At 45.1% G+C, this 17,307-nt stretch overlaps 2 protein-coding genes and 5 non-coding genes across 7 annotated transcripts; 6 read left to right on the forward strand and 1 right to left on the reverse strand.

The window, feature by feature from the left end:
• The first annotated feature begins 1,732 nt into the window (after nucleotides 1–1,732).
• RPL7A (ribosomal protein L7a) lies at nucleotides 1,733–7,512 on the forward strand. Its single transcript, XM_034751910.1, has 8 exons — nucleotides 1,733–1,867; nucleotides 2,878–2,998; nucleotides 3,674–3,823; nucleotides 4,775–4,915; nucleotides 5,317–5,396; nucleotides 5,931–6,061; nucleotides 6,666–6,735; nucleotides 7,351–7,512. Exons 1-8 carry the CDS (start codon nucleotides 1,865–1,867, stop codon nucleotides 7,453–7,455), a joined length of 801 nt encoding a protein of 266 aa, XP_034607801.1. The 5' UTR covers nucleotides 1,733–1,864; the 3' UTR covers nucleotides 7,456–7,512.
• Nucleotides 3,528–3,602, forward strand: LOC117867278. Its single transcript, XR_004643345.1, has one exon. It is a non-coding gene; the product is annotated as a small nucleolar RNA SNORD24 (small nucleolar RNA).
• On the forward strand, nucleotides 4,628–4,700 carry LOC117867279. Its single transcript, XR_004643346.1, has one exon. It is a non-coding gene; the product is annotated as a small nucleolar RNA SNORD24 (small nucleolar RNA).
• LOC117867276 lies at nucleotides 5,056–5,133 on the forward strand. The gene has a single exon (XR_004643343.1). It is a non-coding gene; the product is annotated as a small nucleolar RNA SNORD36 (small nucleolar RNA).
• LOC117867291 lies at nucleotides 5,755–5,833 on the forward strand. The gene has a single exon (XR_004643355.1). It is a non-coding gene; the product is annotated as a small nucleolar RNA SNORD36 (small nucleolar RNA).
• LOC117867277 lies at nucleotides 6,519–6,593 on the forward strand. The gene has a single exon (XR_004643344.1). It is a non-coding gene; the product is annotated as a small nucleolar RNA SNORD36 (small nucleolar RNA).
• Nucleotides 7,513–9,908: 2,396 nt separating the features above from the next.
• Nucleotides 9,909–17,303, reverse strand: LOC117867194 (surfeit locus protein 1; the record flags this gene model as incomplete). The annotated part of the gene is made up of 9 exons (XM_034752020.1): nucleotides 9,909–10,700; nucleotides 11,070–11,151; nucleotides 11,925–12,087; nucleotides 12,510–12,582; nucleotides 12,960–13,151; nucleotides 14,369–14,451; nucleotides 14,889–15,016; nucleotides 15,472–15,553; nucleotides 17,271–17,303. Coding segments are annotated over 9 exons (903 nt in total), but the record flags the coding sequence as incomplete, so codon positions are not given.
• Between the last annotated feature and the right edge of the window lie 4 nt (nucleotides 17,304–17,307).

Raw genomic sequence — 17,307 nt, forward strand, 5'->3', positions numbered from 1 at the left:
TTATTTCCTCACCCAGATAAATCTTAGGGTATTCATAGTTTTGAGAATATTGTAACAAATTGTGTTACTTTTGGCCTGAGCTGTTAATTCCATGTTTTTGCAGTGTACCTGAAGGTTACTGGCATGTTCCAGATTCCGGTAAACACATTCAATTCGCCAGAGTTGAAAGGGGTAACTGGTAGGCCATTTATCTATGCCCAAGGTTACAGATACTTCTGCTAACTTGCTCTAGCTAATCATACAGGGTACAGGCCTGTAGGTTCTTTGATTACAGCCAAATATAATGAAGTGATGTTTACTGAAATTACTCAGTACAAAAACATAAAACAATATAATCAATCAAACCAATAAAGAAAAACACATAATCTAGCAGGCTAGCCCCATGGGCTACATACCTGCTGCCCCTTAAACAATCTGGAGATAGTCCATGTGTAGATTCCCCCTCCCCCTCCCCCCCATTGCTCCCTGAGCGTATTGGGTATAGATACAATATTGTTTCCGGCTTCCCTGCATATGCTGCAAACACAGCATGCTCTGAGAAATGGGGTGTCGTGTTTCCAGTTAGTGGGAGCGCCTTAAATTGAGTGCCTGTGATTTGGTAGTAACATAGATAACTATGAGCTTTATTGCTGGATAGACATCTACACAGCATTCATTAAACTCCCAGAGTCCAATCCCATTGTACATGGGACTCACTTAAAAAACACGGGGTGGATTCTCGGGGGCCAGTGTCTTGTTATGTTCCAAGAGTGAGACTGGGCATGTGGCAGGGATGTTCCCAGGAGGACATCATATTGGGCTCTAATCAGAGGATGGCAAGGGAGGGGAGATCATGAATTCATCAGCCAATTTTCATTTATTTTAAATAGAGGATGAAGGATAATAATTAAAGGGTTTAGGTCTCTCATAATATCTCTCAAATGTTTAACGGGAGCATTTAAAAAAGTTTTAATATAAGAAAATGTTCTTTAACGTCTGATCTTTTGGTTATTCCAGTGTCCTCCACTGCAGCTTCTGGGTACATGTAAAAAAAAAAAAAAAAAAAACCTTGAAAACCCATCAAATTAGAAGTAGGCAAAAGTCAGTACAAAAGCTCATCTACATTTCTAAGGTGTCCACCACCATGGCATCTAAGTACCAATACATCATTTTAAAAGTAATCAACATTTCTCCCTGTCAATTTTAGTTTGAGCTGCTCATGTATGAGGCACTGAATCTAGATGGTTTACTCGAGGAATAAAATTTGATCTGATAGTATCCCTTTAACTCAAAGTGTCATCTCTAGAGATGAAAAAAAATTCCTAGCACTGCCCACATTGGCACTGTACCCATGAGAGAGCGGCATGGTGCTTAGCCTTGCTCAGAGCAGGTGTGCTCCAAAGGGCATGATCACCTACGTGCTCCTGGGAGCAATTTGGTGCGTGAATGCATGGTGTGTTGCAGGCACTCTATATGCATCCGAAGAAGTGGGCTGTAGTCCATGAAAGCTTATGCTCTAATAAATTTGTTAGTCTCTAAGGTGCCACAAGTACTCCTGTTCTTTAGGCACATTAGAGGCACCGAGTACTTAGGAGCCAGATGTTAAATGGGTCACCACAAGACCATCTTCCCGAGTCCAGTCTCTGCGTCCACAAGCTCCGTCCTTTGTTCTTTTCAGCTTCACCACCCCCTCGGCTAGGGGCCAGGGGAGGGTAATATTGGCAACTTCCCCTTTAAGAGAAAATAGACCACGGCCCCTTTAAATCCTCCCCAGCTCGCTTGCTTCTCGCCTGTGTCGAGGGTTGCCTCGCTCTCGCGGGATTTCCAGCCCCATACATATATTACCCAGCATGCCCCGCTCTCTCTTTTTCCACTTCAATCCAAGATGGTGAGTGGCGGCGGCTGCTGCTGGGCCCGGGTTCGGGGGAGGTTGAATCCGCCGCCATCCGCCCCTTAAGCGGGGCCGTAGCCGGGCGCCACCGGGCGGGGCAGACGCGCGGCCCCCGCAGGAACCAGGCCGGGCTCTTTCGCGGTTTGCGGGAGTCGGGGCCGGCCTGGGCCTCACCCGCCTGCGGCGCCGGCTGCGGCAGGGCCCCGGGGGCTGAGCTTAGCCCGTGGGGGGCCGCGTCTCGGGGGTGGCGGGCGCTTGTCCTCCCGGCCGAGGGCCCTTCCCAGAGATGGGTTGGGGGCCCCGGGGACAAGGGCAGGCCGGGGCCTCTAGTGCCTCCCCGGGGGCGGGGAGAGGTAGGGGACGGTGGCGGGCAGGACTCGCACCTGCAGCGGAGGCTCCAGGCCCGGGGGCGCGCTGTGGCTTGAAGGGAGCGAAACTGGGTCTGTTTCCTCTCCTGGCCCTGGCCGAGTCTCTTCTCCTCGGGCTGAGGCTAAAGCCGCCCCCAACTAGCCATGGGCCTTCACATCATCAGGTGTGAAGCGCTCAAATGCGGCAGACCCAGGAGATCGGGACCAGCGCCCTGGGTCTGCCTGGTGAATAGTCTCCTCACAGAGCAGACAGTCACTGCTGTTTTCAGTACTGCAGGTGGGTGTGAGGAGCCAGTTTGCCTCCTCCGTTGGGGGGGAGAGGGGGCTCTTGCTCCCATCGCAAAGTGGCTACACCCCTAGTTGGAGGAGGCATTGCTCTGCCCTGGGCAGTTTCTCTATGATTAAGGGCATTTGAGTGAGATAAAAATGGCTCATTGATCTGCACAAGTAAAAATGTCTTACGAGAGGCTCTTTAAAAAGAGCCTTAAAAATCAAGATGAGGGAGTTGAGGCATCATGGCTACCCCTGCAAGGACAGGGTCTAGACCTGCACACTAATATGCTCCACCTTAACAAAGATCAGCCTCTCCAAGCAGGCATTGCTTGAATGGAGGGAGTTTAGCATTTCTTTCTTTTGCAGCCGAAAGGAAAGAAGGCTAAGGGCAAGAAGGTGGCACCTGCCCCTGCTGTAGTCAAGAAGCAGGAGGCCAAGAAGGTTGTAAATCCCCTCTTTGAGAAGAGGCCCAAGAACTTTGGCATTGGTGAGTAAATGGGCATTTGGGGTGCTTTGGGCTGTTCAAGAGATAATACTCTGAATAGGTAATGGTATTTGTTTTGGCACATGACTAAGTTTGTTTTAGGCATAACCAACATTTTTGTAACCTAGTTGATTTAAGTTGTAGTGTGGACTTCCTCTACCCCTGCAACTGATAGTGAAGTTCACAACTCTAGTTAGGCTTATTGCTAAATGAAAGTATAATTTAGATGTGTCTTATGTTTTGGTAGTAAAGCATTGTTAAACAATTAGCAACGTTAATCTTGTGATAGGGAGATGTTATGGCTGTCTGAAATTAGATGAGTATCTAATTGTGGTGTAAATGGGCTCCTTTCATAGAAATGCCATTTCTAATTGGCTATGGACAGAAGTCTTGGGTTTAGGGGTGGTGGGGATGAAGAGCAGGGATTGAGTATGGTAGAAAACATAATCAAATTCTGGTTTTAACAGAGACCAGACCCCCCCCCCCCCATATTGTTTGCTAAATTAGTTGAACAGCAGCTTTTCATACTGTGTGCAGATGATGCAAAAGAATATTTGCTATCTGAGTGATAGTGCTGACATGTATATCCACCAAGATCGCTGATGCACTCCTATCTGTGCTCTATATTGTACAAGCTCACATGACTTTGGGGCATCTGAATTGTGGTCTGTGTTTCAGGACAGGATATCCAGCCCAAGCGTGATCTAACACGTTTTGTGAAATGGCCCCGCTACATCAGACTCCAGCGCCAGAGAGCCATTCTTTACAAACGTTTGAAGGTGCCCCCTGCAATTAACCAGTTCACCCAGGCTTTGGACCGCCAAACAGGTAAGATCAGATCCAAAAACCTTTCTTGGCTCTAGTTGCCTATGAGGGGCTGAGAAAACAGAATACTGACTTAACATGTGTAAATCTACATGTTGAGTTAGTTCAATTTGAAAGTGTGTTTTTGTGCAGGTTCTAATACTGATCAGTGGGGGGGAGGAGGAATTTGTAGTTCCATTCAAGAGCTATCTGAACACACTTGTGCACTGTCAGGCTAAAGCTTCACCATCTGTCTGGGGAAATCTTAGATCATTCCCACTCTCCTTCATGTTCTCCCAAAGATACAAGAGCCCTGATCTTGAATTTGGACCTTTAGTATGTACCTTAAGTGTACATGGAAATCATGGGGCCCAGTTGCATCACTGTAAATAGGTAGTCTCTTGGGTAGAGTTGGATTGGGGATGCAGGCTTGTGGTGGGAACAGCAGTCAGATATGCTGAGCTAGAATAAGGGGGAAATTGGGGCAGGAGGGTCAGAAAGATGCAATTCCCAACACAAGGAAATGGTTTGTAAAAGGACAATAACTGTAGAAGAATTTTCAGCCTAAGTAATACAGAGTAACTAGTTATCTGGGAGGCTGATACAAAATGTGCTGCTCTATTACAAGGAGAGGGATAAGTTGCCCCCACACTTTAACCATAGATCCTGTAGAAAGAGGGATTTAGTTGGTCGATACTATGAGCAGAGATCTATGTTGGTATGAATGAAGCAGGAGTGCCAGGAAGAGATCTAACTTGTGACATGCAAACGAGAAGCTTAAAATTGGCACTGGAGCTGCATAGTGTAGGAATAAGTTAACACTGATTGTGCAAATGATGATGATTAATATTTGCTATCTGAGCATTAATGATGACTACTCACCACCAAGATCGCTGATGCACAAACGTATCCTTTTTTGGGGGAGGAGAATAACGTGTCTTTAAGGCAACTAATGTAATCTGGATTATCTTTCAGCTACTCAGCTTCTGAAACTGGCTCACAAATACAGACCTGAGACCAAGCAAGAGAAGAAACAGAGGCTGCTGGCTCGGGCTGAGCAGAAAGCTGCAGGAAAGGGGGATGCTCCTACTAAGAGACCGCCTGTCCTCAGAGCTGGTAACTTTCTACATTTGTGTTGTGAACTTGCCTTGGCGTCTAGAGAGACAAGGCCTCGTTGAACAACTGAAAAGAGTAGGCTACTTCGCTTTCTTCCGTTTTCTTCCTTCTCCACATCGATCAATGACTTGGACAAGCTATTGCAATGATGTATGAATTTCTTCACCTGAAATGCAAACTGAAGAGCAAACAAAACGAGCTTTTTAACCCTGAGCTATAGCAGATTGTCCATATAATATTCCTCACTTGCAAATCTTGATGAGTAAGAGCTGGTGGCCACACAGTATTGTCCCTTGAATCGTGGATCTATAGGCAAACCATGTAATGCTCAAAGGCCTTCTATTGGCTTTTTCAAAAACTTGGCCACACCAAAGACCTTACTTTATTGACTTTCTTTACAGGTGTCAACACTGTCACTACCCTAGTAGAGAACAAGAAAGCTCAGCTGGTAGTGATTGCCCATGATGTGGACCCCATTGAGGTAAGTGGCTTGTTCTTTTCTAGGTACTCTGTTCTAAAATAATGGTCTGGTCAGATCCCTCTATAGGGGTGTCTGGAGCAGTAGTTCAGTAACAGCTCTCTAACTGCGTTGAGCTAGGAAAGGGTAAATCCATAACTGGCATTATGCCAGGTTTGGAGTCTAGCTCAGGCAAAGGCATGTTAAGACATTGTTCATTATAGAAAACAGCATGAAGTAGTAAAACTAACCTTGAAAGAATCTGAGATAAATTGTTACTGTTCTTACTTTGTGTTGTACAGAACATACATACAATAAACCGAATTGTACTGAATGGTCCTAGTGCTAAAGTTCCTGGCTTTTACATGGTGAGGCTTGGCCATTGCAATGATGTATGAATTTCTTCACCTGAAACTCAACCATGAAGAGTAAACTACACGAGCTTTTTAACCCTGAGCAATTGCCAAAGCCCACGCTTTATTCTTGGCACGTTGCAAAGCCAAGAGATAGTCTTCATTCTTGGGTCTCTGACCCTACACATCCTTAATCTCTTTCTAGTTGGTGGTCTTCCTGCCTGCCTTGTGCCGCAAAATGGGAGTTCCGTACTGTATCATCAAGGGCAAGGCCAGACTGGGGCGGCTGGTCCACAGAAAGACCTGCACCAGTGTTGCCTTCACACAGGTTAACCCGTAAGTGTTTCTTCTCATTCTTTCTAAGAATCTAAATTTGATCAGTTCAGAAGCAGAGAGCATACAGCTAATCCCCATAGTTAAATATTGGGGGGATGGGAGGGGAAGACAGTCTAGAATAGACATCTGGTGTGGGTTTTTCCTTGGAAGATTAAGTACCTACAGACTTAAAAAAACAAACTGAACAATATATGGGGCCTGATTAAAAACCATTGCTAATACAGGTGTAACTCGGGATATGTCTACACAGCAATAAGACCTATGGCTGTGGTGGTCCAGGACAGTTGATTCAGGCTTGGACTGTGGGGTTTTAGAATTGCATTGTAGACATCTGGGCTCAGGCTGGAGCCTAGGTTCTGATTCCCTGTCAGGGAGGGGGAATAGTTGTAAAGTATTGTCAGTCTGTTGCATGGAGAGGCAATGCTAAATGGTAGTTTTAATAGTAGAGGTGGACCTTTTGCCAATGATGTGTATAGAATTTCTTCACCTGAAAAATCATGTGGCATTAAGAGCTTTTTAACCCTGAGACAAAAGGTTCCTCAGAAAATGCTGCTATTATTTCTGTTGGTGTTCCAAAGGAACTAACACTAGCATCTCATCACAGTGAGGATAAAGGAGCCCTAGCCAAGTTGGTTGAGGCTGTCAAGACCAACTACAATGACAGATATGATGAGGTAAGAATTTCAGTGCCACTGGCCCTTTTGTCAACATCTGTCTTGAGCCCATACACTTCCAGATTCATTGAAAAAATGTTATTGGACAGAAGCTGAAAACTATGCAGATTTAGATGCAAGTAGCTAGAAATAAACCAAAGCTGTCCGACAGGCCCAAACTTCTGCATACAGAGGTTTTGGTCCTTTGCATAGGAACTTCGCAGTCTGCCTTCCAGAACCAGGACTTCCAGAGTTAAAATTACAGCTCCCAGGATACCAGTTCATATCATATTTCACTGTTAGTCAAGTGTTTCTTCTTTCATATCAATTATGTACACATTTTCAATGAACTCAAACACTGAAATGGAAGTCTTTCTATCCCATTCTTTTCTCAGTCTTTGTGAAAATCACTATCTGCTTAGTAAATCCATCATGTGGGGGAGATGTGATGTAGTTGCCAAATAAACATCTGGAACCAGAAGTCACTGACTTCTGACTGCCATAAATGCATGCAGGAACTGAACTACTGAAGTTCCATGCTGGGGGATAAAGGGTTAACTGATCATTCTAATCACTTATGCTGGACTTACTGGGAAAGGGTGCCTAACCTATTTTTCTGAATCTCTTTTCCTCCAGATCCGTCGTCACTGGGGTGGTAATGTGTTGGGGCCAAAATCAGTGGCTCGCATTGCCAAGCTTGAGAAAGCCAAGGCTAAAGAACTAGCCACCAAGCTGGGCTAAGTGTACTGGACTTGCATTTTTCTGTACATAAAAAATAAAATCTAAAACAGTGTTTCAGCATGGTGTCTGCTCTGGGATGGGCTTCAGAAAGAAGCTAGTATTAAAGCACTTGAGTAGTCTTAGCATTTACTTAAGACAAGAACTGAATAGCCATTTTGAGTGTTCATCAGTCCCTTAGTGATGGGAGTGTAAATCCCGTTAATGAAAAGACTCACTAAACTAGAAACCACTTCACCCCTTGCTGCCAGTCTTCTGTAGTGTGCTGGGCAACTTGTGCCTTAATACTTATATGCTGGAGAACTTCACCAGAAAAATTAACTTTAAATGCACTGTGTATGCATGGCCTGCTCTTCGCTTTAACAATGGACTTGTACCTATGGCAGTGCACTGGGCCTCAGGACTCCAGTTGCAAAGCTTGGAACTAAACCTGTAGCTCTTTATCAGTACACAACTTGTAAAATGGATTTTCCTTCTGGCTCTTGTAAGAGTCCTTCGCCTGGCCATTTATTGTGGCTTTGTCTGAAAGAGTTTTCACTAGACCTCTGTTGCTAAAGCAGCATAATTCCTAGTGGGGCTGCAGGTATGGCTTATGTCTGTACAAGCAATGATGCTACATGCCTGTAGGCCAGGCCTGAGCCTTAAAAGCTAGTTTATCTAGCTCATGCTAGTTTTCTAAGCTTGATACACTAACCATGCCTAGACATGGACCAAGCTGGCAATATTCAACTATTTTCACTTGACTGTGCCTTAGGTATGTCAGCTACATAACTTAATCAAAATCATGATTTTTTTAAATCCAAGTCAAGAGGGTACTTCTGTTTTCCAGGGTTTAGTATTTTCAATTTTTGAGTTTGATATAGATGCCCAAAGCTCTGTATTTAGGCTCTTTTACTTCTGGGGGAGTGCTGCACCACTGCCCAGGTGCAGAATTTGTCCCCCACAGACTTGTTTCCCTGAAGAAAAATGACCACCTGTGGGGGAAGCCATAAGAGCAGTCATGTAACCCTCCCCAGGAGTATGTTATGGAGGCCCAGGGCAGTGGCCAGAGGGGTAAATCACTGTGGGGTGGGCCTGGGGAAGACAGGGCAAGTGGCTCCTACCCTGCACTGGGCTCAGCTGCTACTCCCAGCTGGGCTGAGGATAAGACTTCCTTTTCCCCTGCAGGGCATCTGGGGCTGAAGCAGACCCTCCCCATGGCTCCTCAGCTGCAGGGGGAGGGATCCCTGTACAGGCAACTGCTCCCCATAGTCAAACCCTCTCACTGAGTCTCACCCCTGATGAGCTCCACTGCTGGACCCCCCACCCCATTGAGCCCCAACCAACTGTACCAAGAGCCTTCCCTCCCTCCCCCCACAAATTCCACTTTCCCAGCATCTAGAACCCCCCTCTACAGGATCCCATTACCATTGCACCTAGAACCCCCCCATGAATCTAGATCCCCCCACTGAGCCACCTGCACCCAGATTGCCCCACACAGAACCCTCTCAACCCCCACCTAGATCCCTCCACACTTGGGAGCTGCACAGTGATCTCACACACCTGTGCACCTAGTGGCCTATACTCCCCAATACCATGCTGGAGCCTCCACATTTGACAAAATGTGCAGAATTTTAAAAATAGTGTGCAGAAGTTTTATTTTTTGGCACAGAATGCCCTCATGAGTAACCCTTTGTACATGTAATGAATGTACAGTATGTGCTACTGGAATGAGTCATCTTTTCTTGTGCATTTTAGTGTAGTACTCTCAACCAGCATTAAGTGCACTAGGGAACTGTTAGTGTGCTTTAGAAATCACACTGCTGTAGAATGCATTACTGCTCTGTGTGGACAAGTTCTTAGATACAGGTAGCCATTTTTGGTGGTTATTGGATAAATGCTGCCTCCACTTTTTTGTAGCTAGGCTTTTATCAGTTAATATAAAGGAAGCCCTGTGTCTAAGGTGCAGAACTAGCCCACTGCTAATTCACAACCTACAGTTTAGCACTTAACACTCTGAATATTGTAGAGGGAGCCTAGGTACTGAAGAATGGGATTCACAAAAGCCAGGATGCATAAGCTAGCCACTACAAAACTGGTGTTACCTAAGTCCTGCCTCTCAAAGGAAGTTAGTTACTCTTTGCATTTACAGGATGGGGAGGAGGGGGTGTCAGGTTACTACAGTATCCTGCACAGGACTAAATGTTAAGGGTTGCACCCTCCCACCCCTTGTGTATGTTTAGGCATGCTTAGACCATATCTACCAGAGTGGGCTCCAAAAGTAAGATAGGTGAAAGAACCCCTAGTCAATGCTGGTGGGACTTAGACACCGTCAGCATAATGCTAGGGCTACCGAAATGATGGGTATTATAGCACCTACCCCAATAAGTTAAGGAAGCTTAAGTGCAGAGGGTCTAATCTGCCCTAGCTGTTAAAACATGGTGAGTTCTTGGTTCAGATATACACAGAGCAAAAGACCACATACAAAGAGCCCTTTATTTACTCATCTGCAAACCTTCCCCTGTAAAGTGCATTCTGTAACAAAACAATCCAGAGGAGCTGATTCATTGGATCATGAGTGAACTTTAAAGGAGGTATTTCAAATAGTTTCTCTCTACAATCATGACAGAAATACTCAAATTGTACCTCATACCTTGTGATTGATAAAAGCAGGTCCTGAATTACCACCTGTACCAGGTGAAAGCACTCAATTTGAAAATATTTCTTCCCCACCCTCTGCGAAAACAGGCAAGGAAGTCATGGCCTAAGCACTACCCAACCATGGCTTAAGTTTAAACCGCATCTAAATCACCCTCTCTGGTTCAATAAGAGTTTGTCTTAATAGCTGCAGCTCAAATGTGCCTAAGAATCCAAAGCTCAATGTTTCCAAGAAGTAGCTACAACCAATTTCCACTGAGTGGCCAAACTCACGCTGCTAGAACATCTGTCTTTACAGATTTCTTGTACAGAATCTGATCAACAGTTTTATGGCAGTCCACTAGCTGCATTGATTTACAGAGCAACACAGTCACAACAAGCACGTGATAGGCCAGAGCCAGCTTGGGTTGAAGACTCAAATGAAATTTGCAATTTGTGAATTCTGGTTCTTTCACAGCCAGGCCAGTTTCTTCTCTGTGGGTCTCCTGAGAGCTTGAGGTCTTGTCTGTGTTGCATCGAGGAGTGACCCACAGGGGGCCTTCTCTCAGAGGGGTATTTTTTGTATGAACTTTTTGTACCACATGTAGGATGTTGCAGCACATAAGCCATACCTGCAAATGGGAATGGAAGAGCCAGTCAGAAAGGGAACAAACCAGTTTCAGCGGGTGACTTTAAAGGAGGAGGGTTGGCTGTTACAATATTATACTGCTCTGCAGCTGCAACTTGGATTACTGGAGCATCTGCCATCCACAGATCTCCATGCGTTAGGCCTTAAAAAAAAACAAACTCATTTTACAGATAGCCTTTCTGTGCCTCCATTTCCTTAAGTGACTTGTCACAGGCCACAAAGTGAAGCATTAGAAAAGCCAGATATTTTCTAGTCAATGCTGTTAACTCCCTCACTTTCAGCCCACCCAGTGTTGCCTAAGTCAGCCAATTTAAACTCTGGAAGCTAAAGTAATAGTAAATGCAGGGCTTACCAGGTAATCACGTACTGCATATGTTCATTCCTCAAGGTCACTCTTGTCTGGCCTCCAATGGGTCCCCCTGGGACTGTGCTCCCTATAAGTACAATATGGTGCCACAGATTAAAACATGCTTAAAAAATAGTGTTTGTACAACACCAAGCACAATGGGGGCTTGGTCTATGGTAATATAAATTAATAGTCTGCATCGCACGTGACTGTTCTAGAATCAGAACTACAATGGGGGTCAGTCTCTCCCCATCCTCTTGCTTACTGTGCCTACAAGTTTCTTGAGTTATTTACAAAACCTACTGCAGCTGTAGAGTTGACTCTTCCCTGGGAGCTCAATGGTGAATATAAAGCATATTTTTGCTGTAGGAGCAGCATTCTATAACTGGTGCTGTTTTCCTTCTTGAGCCCATGCACATGGAACGGGTGTTCTTATCTCTGCATGGGTGTTGGCTTGGCCCCTTGCTGTATGACTGGAAGTGAGAGCATAGAATTCTCATGCACCTTTTCATACTGAGTTGTCATTCTGCAGTGCTGGTAATCTTATTCAAGACAGTAAACTTGGCAAAATACAGGAAACAAAGATAGAGGTGCAATACCTCTGTGCCCAGCCTTCTGTCTTGAAATGCCTGAGGTAAGTAATTGGGTCTCTAGAGAAGTGCACTAAAGTCTAAGCCAGTTAGCAAATTAATATCATTTTTATACTAAGAAAAATAAGCAAAGTACTTCTGTCAGTTACTGCACTAGTACTTCTCAGCCTCCCACAGGTATCTCAGACACACTAGACCAGTCTCAAACTGAGGAGGGGATAGGCCCATGTAAATTGGACAAAAGATAGGGGAATCTAGCTCTTTGTCTTACTGAAATCTGCATCGATAAAGATGGGCTCAGCGCCAGTCACCCTCGCCATAGCCTCCAGGTCACGGTAATGCCAGCGGTTCTTTTCTATGTTGTTTTCAGGCACAAAAGGCTTCCGGGTTTCTGACAGCCTCACCACCCCAACAAGGTCTATTTCATCTCGGATCTAAAGGAAGGGAAAAAAACCATCAGCAGATTTCTTTGCAGCTTATTCTTTTTTCAAAATCCACTTGGGCCCTGGTGAATATTTATCTGGGTCATAAAACTCCAGCACCATCCGAGGCCCACAGAGGGGACAACTGGTGGTCCCGCAGGTCAAGACAGAGATGTGTGCAGTGTAGCAGGGGAATAGGCAAATCAGTATCAGTTTCTAATTTTAAAGAGCACCACATTCCTTCAATCCAATGGGGGAAAAAAGCCCACCTGCTTTGAGAAGTACAATGCATCCCTCCACTTCAAGATATTGCATAGTCACATGATCTACTATGGTGACAAACGCATCTAGTCTTATTTGGCATAATAACAGCTTCTCCCAGACAGTCTCAGAGCAGAACTCTAACTAGTGAGGCTTTACTCTATTCCTCTTACCTGTCCTTTCAGTCTGGTCTCTGGTTTCACCTTCCTTTTAGGGACAAATCCTCGATTGACTAGAATTGTGATCCTACAGTTGCATATAAAAACAGAAGAAGAAAAGAAAAAGTCCTTCACAAGCAAAAGCAGGACTCCGATCACCTTCCTCTACTTCCTGAACTACATACCAAGGAGAGTAGCAAGCCAAGTGTTTGTGGCCACTTTTCTTAGCCCATTAAATGTATTTAAAACTCACTTTAATCAACAATTAGGAGTCAAGGCTCAGTGGCCCTACTGGTTATCAGGAAGATTCTTATAAGGGGAAAAGAATGATTTATACAAGAAGTCCAACTGCTGCAAGTCAACCTTTGGAGGGGAGGCGCAAGCAACACATGCTTCAGGGGTTCAGTTGCCTGCCTGTAGCACAGCAGTAATACACATGATTCTCTACTTAGTATCTGAACATACCCTAGGTCTGTGCAGTAGAAGGGAGTAATGACATTTGCTCCACTCTCTGGGTTGGATGTCAGCAGTCCAGCTTCTCTTGCCTCTCGTTCCGGATCCACCAAGGAACGTGGCAAAATATAGAGCTCCTTGGAGTGGTCGAAATACCCTCGAGTCTTTACAGACCTGTACTCCAGTTCCTTTAGCTCCATGGGGCTGCAGGGAAACATGATGCACTGAGATGAAAGATGCAGTTAGTTCCATAATTTCATTTAGGATTTATCTCCTTCCTGTTATTCCCCCATGGACCAATTTGCAAGGTGGCAAGTAAAGCAAAGAAGGCATCAGCAACAGTGGAAAGAAGGGGTGGAGGTGGGGGGAATGCCCCTGAGCTAAACAGCTGGCTTCATAATTTAGTAGCACAAGAGAAGAGGTTACATCAATTCACAGTAAGATCAGTCAGTAGTATTCTGAGTGCATCCACAGATGCATAAATCAATTGCCTCTCTTCCATGCCACTTGCACCCAAACATCTCTTCTGTGACCCAGCTAGCCAAACACCAGTGAGAGAGGAGGAGGGTCTGCTTCCTGCTAACACAGCACGTAGATGCCAAACCAACAGGAGAGATTTCCCTTCCCCTCTCAATCCCCGAACTTGCACAAATTGGGAATGTTTTCACAGTCAGTATTGGATGGCCATATGATCTAATAGAACCCTTCTCCCACACTGCTTTCCTCCATCTGAGAAACCATGCTCGGCAGAAGCCAGGTACTGAAGGCACGATCCAAGGCCCTCTGAAATCAATGAGAATCTTTCCATTGACTTTAGGGGGCTTTGGATTGAATCCCAAGCAGTCTCTTCTTTAAGTCCCTTCTATGGATCTCATCCCCAGCAATACTTCCAATAGCTTCCTGCCCCGGAGTGGTCATCCTGTGAATCATACTTGTCTGAACTATACTGCAAACTCTGCAAGACGGGGACCATGCCTTTTTGCATGTCTTTAAAAGTACACCTCTACCCCGATAGAACGGTGTTCTCGGGAGCCAAAAAATCTTACCGCGTTATAGGTGAAACCGCGTTATATCGAACTTGCTTCGATCCGCTGGAGTGTGCAATCCCGCCCCGCCCCCCCCGGAGCACTGCTTTACCGCGTTATATCCGAATTTGTGTTATATTGGGGTAGAGGTGTACTGCATATATTTATGGCACTGCATGATGGCTCTCCCAGGGACGTGCTCCCGATCCCTATTTAAAAGAATGGAACTAACATGACGTTTACCTTCCTTCCCTTCTTGTCCACATTGCTTTTTGTGGCATCCCTTCATTTGTATGTCATCTAGTAAGTTCCTGGGGGCAAGGATCACGTCTAAAGTTCCTAGCACATAGTTGAAGCTACATAAACAAACAGTAGCAACCCAACTCTCACACTTACTCTGTAGGCAGAGGAATGGGCTTTGATGCAACTCTTGACTCCAAATCTGCTATCAATTTTAGCTTCCACTTCCGACGCTGAACCTGGGAATGCACAAACACACAAGCAGTAGTGCACAGCAGTGTCATATACATGGGAACTGTTTATAATGAGTTCTTGCAAATTTGGAAAGGAAATCCCATCTCATCATCAGGATCCCTCCATCCTGGGTCACATTGGTCTATTACAGGAAAGGTTGTGATATGAAAAGTGAGACCACTACATTTTAGGGAGGAAAAAAAAGTACTGAAGCGTGGGTTTAAGGAAAATGAACCTCCCATCCTCAAACTTGCATGGAATTTGCCAATAGACACACAGAAAAAAAGTGTGTGTGTGGGGGGTCAAATTTGGAGGTTAGCCAACCTCTATGTTGTCACTTAAGAGGGCCATGTCTTTGAGTTAGGCCATGCACCATCCTGAACAGTTCCCACTCCTTCCCAAGTGCTCAGATATCTCAGGAGAATGAAATGGTGATATTTACCTGCCATGTACCAAGACAAAATGTGGTGAGGGGGATCAGTAAAAGGCCCCACTTGAAGAAGACATCCTCTTCAGATTTAGCAGAAGCAGTTGTGGAACTTCTACGTCTGCAGGGTCTCCAGCAAATCTCTGGAATACATTAAAATGAGAAACAGGATTTGTGCAGTAAGGACCCAGCTAAATTCCTGCAGGGTTTGCACCATCACAAACAGAAGGTGAACATGCTCCAAAGCTACCATTCTATTGGCTTAATGCTAGTCAGCTATTTTATTTACATTATATAATGTATCTATTAATAGGATACTTGGAGATTTTCATCTTCAGAGAGCTTTATAATTAGTTAATCTTCCCAGCATTCCTTGAGGTGGGTGAAAGAACTCTGTCTGACAGTAGCCTTTTAATTACACTGAATCCTAATACATTTAAAATAAAATAACTACCCACTACCACATCAGAAGCTGTTCCTTTTTTCACTCTCCTCATACCAAATATTGTTGCAATGGAGCATAGGTACAAGGCTTCTCAAAATATGACACCTTCTGGAATAAGACAAATGGAGTAGGACCCAAAAAATTCTTCCTTACCTTTATTTTGCTGAACCAGACCAGAATGTGCTTTAGTAAGAGGATATCCAAAAAAATTTCTTCTGACCAAACAGTTTGGTATCTAAACAAAATGAGAGACATCTTGTAGCGGCTCTATTTTGTAATTAGTCCCTCATGATAATGGTTGTCATAGTGACCTTATAAGCTGATTTTATTTGCTGGGGAAAAGGTATTGTAGATCTCATCTGAACCATCATCCCTAACTCGTTCTAGTTTAGATTACAATACAAAGAATTTAAAATCCAATTTCAATTGTAGGAATATAGTTCAATGATGACTGCTCTTTGCCTTCACATCATTCTATATTAGAAATGAGACAGAACAAATTAGGATGCTGTTTCTTAACACAACAGTTAGGAACATCTTGATATAAATGCCATCAGAGTTCTGGTACCTCATAACTTTTGAGCTTCATTAAATCAGTTGGCATATTACCATTTAACAGACATGGCCAGACTCAAATACTTAGTCTCCCACCATCATCATCATGTTGGTTAATAACAGCTGTCAGTCGTTATTAGTCAGTATTTTAGAACTACCTTCATTTAGATCTGAATGCTACCGGATGGCTTAATCCAGGGGTTCTCAAACTGGGGGTTGGGACCCCTCAGGGGGTCACAAGGTTATTACATGGGGGGGTCGTGAGCTGTCAGCCTCCACCCCAAGCCCTGCTTTGCATCCAGCATTTATATAATATATAAAAAGAAGTTTTTAATTTATAAGGGGGAGGTCGCACTCAGAGGCTTGCTGTGTGAAAGGGGTCACCAATACAAAAGTTTGAGAACCACTGGCTTAATCCCTGACACAAGATGTCCCATTTATCTATATCCTTCAGTCATCTCACAAGCTCAACATCTAATTCACAAAAAATGAATAAACTCCAAAAGTGGTGCAGTGACTGCAGATGTAAGCAGATCAACCAGGATGCACTCAGCACATTAGCCTAAGCCTACATGAAGCCTGGAACATTAACTAAGTACTTTGGAGGCACACAGTGCTATTAATAATGCAATAATTAACACTTATAATATAATCAAATGTATCCTTAGAAGGTTTTGGAACTGACTAAAGTTCTGGATGATTTTTAAGAGACCAGACAGATGAGGATTCATTTACAGCAGTCAAGTATCAGAGGGGTAGCCGTGTTAGTCTGAATCTGTAAAAAGCAACAGAGGGTCCTGTGGCACCTTTAAGACTAACTTGCATCTGAAGAAGTGAGGTTCTTACCCACCAAAGCTTATGCTCCCAATACTTCTGTTAGTCTTAAAGGTGCCACAGGACCCTCTGTTGCTTTTTACAGCAGTCGTTATACACGCTCCCTTTTGTGATGAATGCTCCCCCGTCCTCCCCGGTTGTGTTTCAACGGGATATTTTAACAAGCCTCACTCTCTGTTCAGACTGCCACAGCTGGAAACAAGCCGCGTCTCTTTCATAATCACCCCCCCACACACACCTTCCCGACACCACTAGGGGCCCACAAACTATACACCGAACCTAACAACACAGATCACGCCCATGGCCCCCATCTGGTCAGCAGACACTGCGCAGCGCCGAGCTCCGGCCACAGGGCGAGACGCCTGGCCGGGTGCCAGCGTCCCCGCAGCTTGCGGCAGGATCGAGGGGCAGGCGGCCGCACACAGCGCTCAGCCCCCTGGCCCCGCCTGGCAGCAGAGAGCGGGCGAGACTGAGCCTTGCCAGGCGGCCCGGCCACGCGGGGCAACCCGGACCCTGCCGTAGCGATGGGCCCCGGCGGCGCCGCCTGGGCCCCAGGCTCTTACCTGGGAGCCGGCCTCGCGCAGCAACCGGGTCCAGCCG

This window comes from Trachemys scripta, chromosome 17 (genome assembly GCF_013100865.1).
Source record: "Trachemys scripta elegans isolate TJP31775 chromosome 17, CAS_Tse_1.0, whole genome shotgun sequence".
Lineage (NCBI taxonomy): Eukaryota > Metazoa > Chordata > Testudines > Emydidae > Trachemys > Trachemys scripta.

Coding starts and splice junctions, on each gene's coding strand:
- RPL7A (XM_034751910.1), top strand. Junction 2,999..3,673: donor GCCCAAGAACTTTGGCATTG/GTGAGTAAATGG, acceptor TCTGTGTTTCAG/GACAGGATATCCAGCCCAAG. Junction 3,824..4,774: donor GGCTTTGGACCGCCAAACAG/GTAAGATCAGAT, acceptor ATTATCTTTCAG/CTACTCAGCTTCTGAAACTG.